This window comes from Archocentrus centrarchus, unplaced genomic scaffold (assembly GCF_007364275.1).
Source record: "Archocentrus centrarchus isolate MPI-CPG fArcCen1 unplaced genomic scaffold, fArcCen1 scaffold_33_ctg1, whole genome shotgun sequence".
Taxonomy (NCBI): Eukaryota; Metazoa; Chordata; class Actinopteri; order Cichliformes; family Cichlidae; genus Archocentrus; species Archocentrus centrarchus.
In genome coordinates this window covers 1-13895 of record NW_022060261.1, presented here as the reverse complement: position 1 = coordinate 13895, position 13895 = coordinate 1, and the positions used below count along the sequence as shown (strand labels likewise).

Here is a 13895-nt window from a genome sequence, read left to right as displayed (position 1 = left end):
GCTCAAAAAAATAAAGGGAACACTTAAAAAACACTATATAACTCCAAGTAAATCAAACTCCTATTATATCTAACTGTCCACTTAGGAAGCAACACTGATTGACAATCAATTTCACATGCTGTTGTGCAAATGGAATAGACAACAGGTGGAAATTATTGGAAACTAGCAAGACACTCTCAATAAAGGAGTGGTTCTGCAGGTGGGGACCACAGACCACTTCTCAGTACCTATGCTTTCTGGATGATGTTTTGGTCACTTTTGAATGTTGGTGGTGCTTTCACACTCGTGGTAGCATGAGACGGACTCTACAACCCACACAAGTGGCTCAGGTAGTGCAGCTCATCCAGGATGGCACATCAATGCGAGCTGTGGCAAGAAGGTTTGCTGTGTCTGTCAGCGTAGTGTCCAGAGGCTGGAGGTGCTACCAGGAGACAGGCCAGTACACCAGGAGACGTGGAGGAGGCCGTAGGAGGGCAACAACCCAGCAGCAGGACCACTACCTCTGCCTTTGTGCAAGGAGGAACAGGAGGAGCACTGCCAGAGCCCTGCAAAATGACCTCCAGCAGGCCACAAATGTGCATGTGTCTGCACAAACGGTTAGAAACCGACTCCATGAGGATGGTATGAGGGCCCGACATCCACAGATGGGAGTTGTGTTCACAGCCCAACACCGTGCAGGATGCTTGGCATTTGCCAGAGAACACCAGGATTGGCAAATTCACCACTGGCGCCCTGTGCTCTTCACAGATGAAAGCAGGTTCACACTGAGCACATGTGACAGACGTGACAGAGTCTGGAGTCGCCGTGGAGAGCGATCTGCTGCCTGCAACATCCTTCAGCATGACCAGTTTGGCAGTGGGTCAGTAATGGTAACCTCCATATGCTCGCCAGAGGTAGCATGACTACCATTAGGTACCGAGATGAGATCCTCAGACCCCTTGTGAGACCATATGCTGGTGCGGTTGGCCCTGGGTTCCTCCTAATGCAGGACAATGCTAGACCTCATGTGGCTGGAGTGTGTCAGCAGTTCCTGCAAGATGAAGGCATTGAAGCTATGGACTGGCCCGCCCATTCCCTAGACTTGAATCCGACTGAGCACATCTGGGACATCATGTCTCGCTCCATCCACCAACGTCACGTTGCACCACAGACTGTCCAGGAGTTGGCGGATGCTTTAGTCCAGGTCTGGGAGGAGATCCCTCAGGAGACCATCCACCACCTCATCAGGAGCATGCCCAGGCGTTGTAGGGAGGTCATACAGGCACGTGGAGGCCACACACAATACTGAGCCTCATTTTGACTTGTTTTAAGGACATTACATCAATGTTGGATCAGCCTGTAGTGTGTTTTTCCACTTTAACTTTGTGTGTGACTCCAAATCCAGGCCTCCACTGGTTAATAAATTTGATTTCCATTGATGATTTTTGTGTGATTTTTGCTGTCAGCACATTCAACTTTGTACAGAACAAAGTATTCAATGAGAATATTTCATTCATTCAGATCTAGGATGTGTTATTTGAGTGTTCCCTTTATTTTTTTGAGCAGTGTATATTTATAAACCATAATCGCCATAATCACAGTCAGAAACAATTAGCATCACACTAAAACCAATCAGCCTCTGGAAGAGCTGAAAGTCAGTGAATGTGTCCTCACAGTCTTGAGGAGATACTTTAAAAAGATGTTGCTTCTTTGGAAAGTCCCTCAAGAACAAGTCTAACCACTCAGAGGCTGGATGTTACGCCTGTGGGGCAGCTGGGGACTTTACTCCAAAATAGGTTTAAAGGGCTTTTTTCCCCTGTAAGTTACTGTAATATAGACTACAGGTGCCAAATTACAGGACATTACACCTTCAGTCCAGCTGATCAACGTCTCTGGTTTCTAATGCTGAATGAACCAATCATCAACAAAGAAGCTGAAAAAGACAAAATGCAGTTCCTCTAATGTCCACTGGAGGCTCCAGTAGAGTCACTCCCCATAGACTCCCATGTTAAAATGCTCAAGTTTACAAGAAAAATAAACACCTTTACAGTCTGCTGCAAAAACTGTTGTGATCTCTATAGCTAACATACCCATTCATGTTATTAAAGTTTAAATATGCATTATTGTCCTAATAGGCCAATTTCACTGTTAACTGCTTACAAGGCTTCACTTTACTGGAGTCCCTGAACTGGACATCTGCACTTCCATGGGGGGGGGGGGGGGGGGGGGGTAATTGGCCACTTTAAAGTGGCCAATTAACCTAACCCCAGTAAGTGCATGTCTTTGGACTGTGGGAGGAAACCCACACAGACACGGGGAGAACATGAAACTCGAAACAAAGAGGCCCGGGCAAAGGTGGAAATCAAACCCAGGCCTTCTAAATGTTAGTCTAACTGTGACGCAGCTTTAAAACTAAATTAGAAATGATATTTTACAGCAGGATTTTTTTTTGTTGCTATATTTACGTGTTTATATAGACAAGCTCATCAGTGGATAGACAAGCTCATCAGGAAAGCCAGCTCTGTCCTAGGATGTCCTCTCGACTCAGTGCAGGTGGTGGGAGACAGAAGGACTCTGACCAAAATAACATCACTGATGGACAAAGTCTCCCACCCCATGCATGAAGCTGTTGCTGAGCTGGAGAGCTCCTTCAGTGACAGACTGCTGCATCCTAAATGCACAAAGGAGCGTTATCGTAGATCCTTCCTCCCAGCAGCTGTAAGACTTTATAACCATCACTGCTCCCAACAAAAACCACAATAACCTACACAATGTAGGATAATATATAATATACTGTAAATAGTCCGGCCTGTTAAGGTTCAACACACAGGCACATCATGTACATTGTATATAGTGTTATTATTATTAGTAGTATTGTTATTATTAGTAGTATTAAGGTTAATCTTGTTTGTTGATTTTATATATATATATATATATATATATATATATATATATATATATATATATATATATATATATATATATATATATATATATATATATATATATATATATATATATTCTTAATAGTGTAAATTATTATATTTATATTTATAATAACTGCGGCTGCTGTTACACCCAAATTTCCCCTCTGTGGGACAATAAAGGCTGTTTCTTCTTCTTCTTCTTCTTTAGAGTTCATCAGATTTCTTTCAGAGTTCTAAGGAACTTGGAACATTCTGATATAATTCTATCAAAGTACAGAGGCATATGGAATTATCTAATAAACAATATGACTGCTGGGTGGTTAATTGTACTAACAGACTGTCCGAGACATTTGTGCTAGTTTTGGTGTGTGAAATTCTAAGACTGCATTTGACTGTTAGTATTTTCATTTTATGATTCCAACCCCTCCAAACAAACAAGCAAACAAACAAAAAACTTAAGTAGACTTTGTTTGATTGGTTGTTTGTAACAATGCAATATTTTGACATCACTGTATGTGATGACATTTGTGATGTCATCTTCTGCAGCTTCAATTTGTTCAGCTGAAATTATTGAGATTTAACAGCAAAATAATTTACAATGAGAAATGAACTTTTAGGAAAACTGTGGAAGTATTTCTATATTTACTATGTGACAAACAACAAACTGTACAACTTGTAGAGACTTGAAGTGTAAATGTAAAACAAATCTCATCATAATAACTGTGTAGATTATTCACTAAAACAAAAACCACATGTCTAAAATCCAGAAGTCTGAGTCTCACCTTCAGGTTTCCTGTGAACACATCGTCTCACCAGCAGAACCAGTAACACCAGTAGAACCACAACACAGACTGATCCAACAGAGGAGATCAGAGAGAGAACAGGAGGAGAGAGTGATGGAGAAAGAGTGATGGAGGTGGAACCAGGTGGAGGTGTGGATGTAGGTGGAGGTGTGGTGGTGTGTCTCTCTAAAATAAAGCAAACACAGTCATTAAGTTCTGGTCACATTGTGAATTTTCATGTACATTGTATATAGTGTTATTATTATTATTAGTAGTATTAAGGTTAATATTGTTTGTTGATTTTATATATATTCTTTTCTTAATAGTGTGAATTATTATATCTTTATTTATATTTATAATAACTGCGGCTGCTGTTACACCCAAATTTCCCCTCTGTGGGACAATAAAGGCTGTTTCTTCTTCTTCTTCGAATGTTGAAACCTGCAGAAACACAGACAGGTGAGTGTGTCACCTGTGACAGTGATCCAGCTGGATGGAGACTCTCCATGACCGCTGATGTCACACTTGTAGAGGCCTTCATCAGACCTGGAAACATGCTGGATGGTCATGTGACCTGTAGGCTGCTTCCTGATGAGGGAGCCATCTTTATAGAAAGCAGCTGGGAGGTTGGAGGGAGTGGTCTTTGTTTGACAGAGCAGAGTGACGTCATCTCCCTCCATCACAGGGAGGACAGGACTCTGCAGGATCACTGATCCACCTCAACACAGAGACAAACTACAGCATTTCATCCATTTACACACAGCTTCATCAACACTAACTCCACACACTCGGCTTACCAGAGACTGTGAGCTTAACCATGTTACTGATGGCACCCTCTCTGGACTCACACCAGTAAACTCCACTGTCATGAGGTGCTGCTATACTGATGCTACAGGTAGATCCAGACCATCTTCCCCACACATCTCCACACTGAGTCCTCTGTTCTCTGCTTGTGTTCCTCCTCAGAGTCCATCCAGCAGAGCTGTCGTCCTCCTCACAGCTCAGAGACACAAAGTCTCCTTTAAAGAACTGAGAGCTGCTGGGACTCACAGTCAGACGAGCTGTGAGGGTTACAATGAAACATGAAGCCAAACAGGTCATATTAGTGAGCATTGATCAGGTTGAAGCTGTGACAGAAGAAGGTTACTGACCTTGGTTTGTTGTGCAGCTCAGCAGTGAGATCAGAACTAAAGAGAAATGACACTCAGGATGGTTTGAGGTGAACACAAAGAACAACTCCACACAAACAGATGACAGACCCACAAACTCGTCTCTCTCTGATAGATCTGCTCATTTTAGACTGGATGCAGCAACAAGTTTCAATAAAGTTTAGACAACAAAAACCTGAGAAAGTTGTCGAGGACAGTTTGAGCCTTTCTCAGCTATCATTGGGCAAGACTGAAACTGGACAAGTCAGAGGTTTCATATCCTTCCTGCTCAGAGTAATCAGTTAATATCACACGCTAAAAACCTTTGACACCGTATTTTCTAAATGATCTTCATTTATGTTACTGAAATAAAAGTATTATCAGGAGAGCAGACAGTCAAAGGTCAATAATTCAAACAAACACAGAGATTCTACTTACAGAGCAGACACAGCACAGATGTTTCCTTCATCGTCCTTCTCACTCATTTGAGCTTTTTTTCATTTCTCTCACTGACACCAAGTAAAGCCCCGCCCTCTTCCTCTGAGCACCAGCTTTACTATTGGTGCAGAGGCAGTTTGAGAGGGGGTGTCATTTTATGTACACACACACACCCAAATCCATTTCCATGTAGTGTACGTCCCCCTCAGTGAGAGAGGCAGATATGAGCTGAAACACAGGAATCAAACCAGGGACGCTGCTGTTATGGAGCTGAACTGGAACCATTCACACACTGAGGCCCTCTGAACACATTTTAATGACAGCTGTGCAGAGACACACTGATGACTGACTGGAACACTATGATTCACATTTTAGATTAACACCATCCTCCCACAGGCTTTAGATATGGACACTAGAGGGAGCTGCTGGACTGGAAACACTACATGGATACAAGCAGGTCATCAGTGATGCCTTCAGAGCTCTGTGTGGTTGCAGTGAATGAACACAAGAAAATAAACTATTCATGTCATCAAATAGTCATCATTAAACACTTTGAATTAGGTATTGGAAATAAAACAGGAACAGTGATGCACAGGATAAGTTTATTAGAGTTACAGCCTCAGACACTGCAAGTTAACAGCTTCCTTTATAAGACCCACCTAAATACTTCACAGAGTTCTAGTCTGTTAGGTTCAGACCACCGTTAAATAAAGGAAGACACAGAAACCCGTAGTTGATCTTTTCACCTGCAGGGAGAGTCTCCGTCAGCCACCACACCTGTGTGTCTCAGAGAGAGTCTGACCCAATGGCGCAAAAAGGGGGTATGCACTATATGCAATGCATAGGGGCGCCGCACAAGAGGGGGGCGCCAAAACGATGTGGGAAAATATTTCTGTAGTTGCATTTTCTGTATTTAACAGCTGTGCATATGACATGATCAATAACAGATGTGCGGCGCTGATTAGGCGCCCCTGCGCTCCTTCACCTCCCCTCCTCCTGTTCCCGTTTAAAGACAGTCGGCAAGTGATGTCATAGAAGTCTTGTATTTTATAAGTCCATGAATAAGTGATCTGCACACATGAACGAACATAGTAAATGTTGAGAGGATGCAGATGGTGCATTGTGTATGTGTGTGTGTGTGTGTGTGTGTGTAGTGTTCTAGGTAGCGGTTGATTGCAAGGCGTCGCGCCGGTCTGAGACGCCCTCTAGTCAGGCTGAGGATTTCACCTTAACTTTCGGAGCTCTGCTGTCTCTGCATTTAGCAAACAGGAGCCTCGCGGACTCCGCACAGGCTAGATCGCTGCTTGCGCCTGTATTATTTCACTGCAATTTACAATCTACCACAGCGCAGGGAAAGTTCACAATGTGCACGTTTGATGTCGCTAAAGTCATGCGCGCACTTGATTTTGCAGCTACAGAAATCTAAATGACAGCCAGCATGAATGAAAAGAAGTAAGAAGAAAAACGAAGATCAAATGAAAATTTAAGGCATGATTCAGGAGTGGGTCATCGCTGACAAGTTTTTTCCACGCCTCCATTGTCTGTGTGTTTTTACTCCCTGTGCAGAGAATGTCAGCTGTTATTTTTTCCTTACATCAGCTGTAGCCACCAGAACGATCACTATAACCACAATCTGGTGGTAATCACACTATTGTGGTTTGGTTTGTGTGATTGTTTGGTGCCGTTTCCTTCACCTTCTATGAACTGACAGATTTCCTCAGGCAGCTCATCGCACCTGTGTAATAAGGCACGTCACCAAATTCAGAAGCTATTTACTGCAGAAAAGACTGAAACTGCTGTGATTTAAACCTCTTATAAAGTTCGCTGTCTGTGTTTCGGTGTTTATGACGCGTTCTGTCTTCAGGAATTTGCTGCAGCGTTTCCTGCTGTGTGACGCAGTGATGCACTGTCAGCTCACCTGTGCAGGTCTCCTCTTCATCTTCTCCCGTATCTGTCCCACTAATCCGCTCTTTCCCCCGCAGCGCAAGTGAGGAAAAGAGACAGATGGTTTACCTCTGATGTCAGCGTTCAGATCTTTTGCCTCCCACCTGTTTGGAAAATCCCTGTTTTCCACTTTTCCTTTGGTCATTTTTGGGGAGTCAGGCAGCTTAAATGTCACTGTAAAAAGTGCTGACGGATGTTTTATCCGCTGATCACTGATCAATCGGCAATACAGAAAACGGGTTAGCGCACAGTTCTTGGCCTGCCGGCAGCTGTTGCAGTGCATTGTGGGATGTGTAGTATAAGTGGTGGGAGCACATTTACCCGCGGGTTATTAATAATAGCTGTATGAAATCATCAATTAGATCGTGGGCCGGAAGTGTCCCGCAGGCCTTGAGTCTGACACATGTGACATAGAGAAAAACTGGAAGTTAAAATGTGCAGATGAATTGTTAGTACGAAAAATAAGGGGGCGCCTAAAAATGTGTCCGCATACGCCTAAGAAAGTACGTAGCTGCGCCCCTGGTCTGACCTCCTTCTTCCTGCTTGGCTCTTTTATTTTAGCATCACGTGTGTGTGTGTGGGTGTGTGTATGTGTGTGTGACGTCAGGAAACAGGCGTTACCTGCTTTCCTCACCTGGAGGGTTTGGGTATGTACGAGTATGTTTTGTCCTTACAATCCGATTGTCATGTGCATGTTTATGATGAACACTTCCAACACATTGTGATATATAGAAAAACAGTTAAACGTTTATCTATTCTTACATAGTCACACACACATCTCAACATCAACTGTTCAGAGAAGACTGTGTGAATTTGGATTTTATGGTCAAATTGTTGCAATGAAGCCACATCAATGGAAGAACATTAACAGGAAGAGAATGGCTTGGACCGAGGAACCCATGGAATGGACATTAAACCAGTGGAAATCTGTCCTTTTGTCTGATGAGTCCAAATTTGAGATTTTTGGTTCCAAACACCATGTCTTTGTAAGATGCAGAAAAGGTACATGTGTAGTTTCCATTGTGAAGTATGGAGGTGAAAGTATGATGGTATGGGGGTTCTTTGCTGGTGACACTGTTGGTGATTTATTCAAAATCCAAGGCACACTAAACCAGCATGGCTACCACAGCATTCTGCAGCGACATGTCATCCCACCTGGTTTGAGCTTAGTGGGACCACCATTAGTTTTTCAAAAGGACAATGACCCTGAACATACCTCCAGGATATGTCAGAGCTATACTCCTGATCAAATCTTAAGACCAGTGTAATAGTGCATTTTGCAATATTGGATCTTAAGAAGGCTCGAAGTAGAGCTTCACAATGCTAAAAGAAGAGCTAAAAGCTAAAAGCTTTATTATTGGTGCAGAGGCAGTGTGTGTGTGTGTGTGTGTGTGTGTGCGGGGGGGGGGGGTCACTTTTTTCTTTGTCTAAAAATGGAAGTTAGTACAAGTAATAATACACATAAAACTGATCCATCCTCTGGTGTCAGTGAGCTGTAGTTTGGTTCCTGATCAAATCCATTTCCATGTAGTGGACGTCCCCCTCAGTGAGAGAGGCAGATATGAGCTGAAACACAGGAATCAAACCAGGGACGCTGCTGTTATGGAGCTGAACTGGAACCATTCACACACTGAGGCCCTCTGAACACATGTTAATGACAGCTGTGCAGAGACACACTGATGACTGACTGGAACACTATGATTCACATTTTAGATTAACACCATCCTCCCACAGGCTTTAGATATGGACACTAGAGGGAGCTGCTGGACTGGAAACACTACATGGATACAAGCAGATAATCAGTGATGTTTCCATGGTTATTAAAATATAACAATAACATTTACATACCGAGAATGTACAGTTCCCGATAAAGATTATCTTCATTTGAATGTGTTCAGAATAGTCATTACACAGACTGTGATTGAGTGGACTTCGGCTGTGTCTCCTGGCTGGGATTATTTAGCTAGTGTTAGCTTATTAATTAGCCACTGACTGTCTTGTCCAAATACAGGAACCTTTGGCTCTAAAAAGAACAACATGGATTCGGACTCAAAGGTGCCAGCTTTCATGCCAGCCTGCAAATTGTTCCATCACCAAGTGTTGAAGGTCATCACTCGATGACGCCACCAGGACAACATCATCAGGAAAAAGAAGGAACATGACTCCGCCCCTGAATATGCAGCATGGTGGATTGTTGCATTAGTCTGATTTTAGCTCAGCATCAAAGATATCAAGACTTTTACTGGTTCAATATGTCAGAAAACAATTGCTAAAAAAGAAATTAGGGCAAAAATAATGAAATAAAAATTGAATCAAGAAATGACTTAGTACTCATACATGTACAACTTTATTAACAATGAATAAATAAACTTACATAATAAAGGAAATAAAGTAACAATGTGAACAGCTATTGGAAAATTCAAAGCATGGGTGGGCAAACTGTCTGGCACTGGGGCCACATTTTCTTTTTGAAATTTGACAGCTGGGCTGGGCCAGCACCAGATGCAGACATAGCAAACATAAACATAAAAAAGGCATTACAGTGTTAATACTTACATTTACTTTTAGTGGGAACAGTGTTGTTTTTGCCAGTGCATGAAATCTGGTGTTAGTTTTGCTGTAGCAATTCTCAGAATACTCAACATCAGTCATAATTATGATATGATTTGATTTGGGCAATTGTGTGCCAATCTTTGGTGGGCTGGATTAAAAAGACCAACGGGCCGGGTGTGGCCCACGAGCCATAGTTTGTCCACCACTGATTTCAAGTAACAAACAGACTGAAGCGTCTCCTTCATGAAGGAAAAGTTGAGTAAAGCTTCACAGATCAGAGGAAACATCTCTGCAGATACATGGAGATGATTTCTCTCTGTGCTTCATGATACTGTCACAACAATGTGTCACTGAGTTACAGCTGATCACTGAACACACAAAGATAAACACACACTGATCCTGATGCTGTGACACACACTGAGCTCATGAACAGTGAGAAACAAACCATAAACAAAGTGATTGATGAAGCTCAGAGGCAGCTAAAGCAGCAAAGATCCTTTCAGCATCCACGAGTCTGCCAGCTCTGAATTCCACCATCAGAGGGAGAACATGACGGGCTGTGCAGACGTCTGCATGCTTTCCTGGTTTCTCTGTGACCACATGGACTCAATGCAGCAGCTACACATGCGCCCCCATCAGGGGGCTGTCTGTGTCCATAACAGAGACTGAAAATGACTGAATTAAATATTTCCTCCTCAGTGTGTTCAAACTCTGTGAGCTGCCTCAGAACAGGTGAACTAACAAGGCTGTCTGAATAAATTTAACAGACATCTGTAACTCTGTCTGCATGAAGACCATATCTGACACCTCACTAGAAATCAATAAATCAATAATGACGTGGTTTGATGAACATTAGAAAAGCTTCCAGGTTTTTCTGAGAGTAGATCTAATAACTGTAACTGATCCAGAGTCAGTTTGTAACAGAGAAACAAGGCTTACAGCAGTGTTAAATGGAATAGTACTACTGCTACTACTGTATTACTGTGTTTTACTCCTAATAATAATATTTGCAATTTTCCAAATGACCAAAAATGCAAAACAACAAAGTATTAATCTACATCAAAGTAAAAAAAACACTGAGATTATGTAAGCTTTAACATTGTAAACATATTCTAATAGGCAGCATCTTATTAACTTTATCTTTACTTGGTGTCATCACTGACTCTAGTTTCCTGACACACTCCCACAGACACAGAGGAATATGTTTTTAATAACGGTCTGTCTCTGCTGACAGATGAGCTGCTCCCTGCCATCCACCTGTTTTCTTCTTTGTCTCTTGGTGTCTGTGCTTTTTGTTGGTATTCAACCATTGTGGGGCTTGTTGTTGTCTAAAAAGCTCTGACACATTTTAAACATCCTGCTGCGCAGAAGGAGACTGGTATAGGTTTTGATTCTGTTGATGTTTATGTTTTCTGTAGATCATAAAACCAACAACAGCGACAAGAAGAATAAGAAGCAGAGCAGAAACTGACAGGCCGACGATCACTCCAACAGCTCCTCCTGGACCTGCAGGTAGAAACAGGTGTGAGGTGTCAGCTGTCAGGTAGGTGATGAGTGAAGAACAGAACAGAATCCATTTCCTCTTCAAACTGCTGTCAGACATTATCTACTGCACTCTGATCACATCACTCAGACCAGCTGCTTTCTACAAAGTCTCATCAACAACATCTTTAGAAACAAACATCAACAACCAGGAAGCAGCTTCACCTCTGATCACAGACACACTGAACTCTGCTCACTCACCTGGAGGAGCAACAACTCTCAGGTAGATGATGCTGATGGGGACAGTCTCTAAAATGGCTCGCCTACTACGTTTTGTTCCTGTCTGGACGACACGACACTCGTATGTTCCAGAGTCATTAATCATCACATTCTTCAGAATCACAGACACGTCTCCATCCTTCATCTGTCTGTCCTGCAGATCCACCCGGTTCTTAAAAGATGGATGCTGGTTTCCTGGATCTAACCGTCCATCCCGGTAAAACAGGACATATTCTTCTCCCAGGTCAGCTCTGCTCCACTCTGCACCTAAAATTATGTTGTTGTTTGGAGTTCGACATGGCAGAGTGATGTTCTGTCCAAAGTCAGCTGTGATGTTTTTCTGCTCTGAAAGAGGAAACAACACAGAGCAGAGAGGTTAAAGGTCAAAGTGCAATGGTTCACACACAGTTTCAGTACAATAATACATTTCAATATATTACAGTATAGTTCAGAATAGTACATCACTGCATAATAATCATTATTTAAAGAACCTGACTTGCTGTTAAAGTCTGTGACAGAATGAGGAAGCTGCACACCTGGATGCAGGTGATTTTCTGTCTGTTTCTGGTTACCATAGCACCATGTTGAGTGGCAGCCTGTTGCAGGACTTCCTGTTTGTGGTTCTTAATCATTAATGTGTTTATTATGGGATAACATGATGGTGCTGCAGAGCGTGAGCTCCGTGGAAAACAAAGAGCAGAAAATAAAGTGTTTGTTCCAGCTGTGATCATCACAGGAGCGCTCACTCTGATCTACTCCTGCTGACACCAGCGACAGTCATCATCAGCCTGAACCCAGAGGACTACAAATACCAAACTCTCATATTCTGAACACACAGTTATTCATGATCCTCAGGGTTCAATCAGTGCTGCTCAGGATGTAATTTACAGTAAATAAGGAGCTCGTCATATACAACACATCACACTGACACACACGTTAAACTTCTTTGTGTCTGTGGTCAGTCTGCACTGACTCGACAAAGACTCCACCTAATCCCGTGACTTCTTCACACACAAACCAAACCAATATGAAACTAATAGTTTGGGAAGTGTTGGTAACATGTAACCCAGGCTGCTGTTTATTCCTCTTTCTCTCAGATGGAAACTCCCTTTGGTTCATAACCCTCACCTGCAGAGACAAACACAAACAGCAACGTTGAGCAGAGCGTCGCGGTCACAGCAGCCATTTCCGTGTTCTTCTTTCTGCTGATCGACGCTCAGTTTGTTCTAAATGTCTGAGTCTGTTGGTGTTTTCACTGAAGAACAGAACCTCAGTTTGAACCTGACTGCAGGAGATTACATTGAAGGCTTAAAGAAAGATGAAACTTTGTTTTTCAGCCGCTCGATCAAACTCCACACTTTCGATTCTATGTAAGGAAGTCGCGTTAGAGTGACGTCGGACTGTAACCAGAAATAAGTGCGTCATCACTAAAGAGGAGACTGCAGCAGCTCTGAGAGTTTAACAGGTTCAGTTCTTCAATGATCTCCACACCAACATAACCTCTCTGATCATCAATCATCAGCTACATACTAAAGATCATCATCATCATCAAAGGCCTTCAGAATGATTTCCCTGTATAAAAATGTAGATTGTACTATGGAGGAGGCAGCATTTAGCTGTAGCCTCCATCAAACCACAGCTATGCTGGAGAACTTTGTCCTCCTTTGATTCTCTTTAAGTTGTGTTGGAGCCACAGAGAGCAGATCTTTGTTCTTCATGGAGAACCAGGGAGGCTGTTTGGACTTTCCTCTGAGGTTCTTCAGATGATCAAACACATTGAATTCATTGAATCTGATGTCTTTTCACAGATTAAAGCAGCCAACAGTAAATCAGATGATTCCACTAACTCCACATGAGCTTCATGTGTAACAGGAAGCAGTAAAGTGAAGCTTTAATCCTGCTTCATTAACATGAACATCTGTTAATCCACTGAAGCTCACAGACTTCAGTCAGATCAGCTAAAAGGCTGAAAGAGGTCATTTTAAACACTTACTGTGATGAAGGAGCTCTGAGAGCCTCAAACACTCTGCTGATCATCAGGAGAAAATGATCCACTGACAGGAAAAAGAAGAAGTGTGTGGTTGGTACAACGTTCCTGATTTTCAGCAGGAACATCCTGAAGTTTTAGTCCTCACAAAAACAAAAGTTTAAAAGCAAAGTTCCAAAGTGAAAAATGTAAAACAGAACAAGTTAAAAGTGTGTGGGTGAAGTGACCTCTGTACCAAACCAGGCTGCACATCCGTGTGTCATCCTGTTTTATACAACACACCTTCACCTGTGTGACATCACTGTAACAGCAACACCTTAGCAAACACACTTCCTCCTTCTAAGTAAACTGCTCACATATGCAAACACACACAAAG

The 13895-nt window shown here is 42.5% G+C and overlaps 1 protein-coding gene across 1 annotated transcript; it reads right to left on the bottom strand.

Annotated features, from left to right (window-relative positions):
• Positions 1–9593: 9593 nt before the first annotated feature.
• LOC115776555 (programmed cell death 1 ligand 1-like) lies at positions 9594–12921 on the bottom strand. Its single transcript, XM_030724271.1, has 3 exons — positions 12661–12921; positions 11515–11877; positions 9594–11277 (listed from the first exon to the last, which is right to left on the bottom strand). Exons 1-3 carry the CDS (start codon positions 12716–12718, stop codon positions 11120–11122), a joined length of 579 nt encoding a protein of 192 aa, XP_030580131.1. The 5' UTR covers positions 12719–12921; the 3' UTR covers positions 9594–11119.
• Positions 12922–13895: the final 974 nt, after the last annotated feature.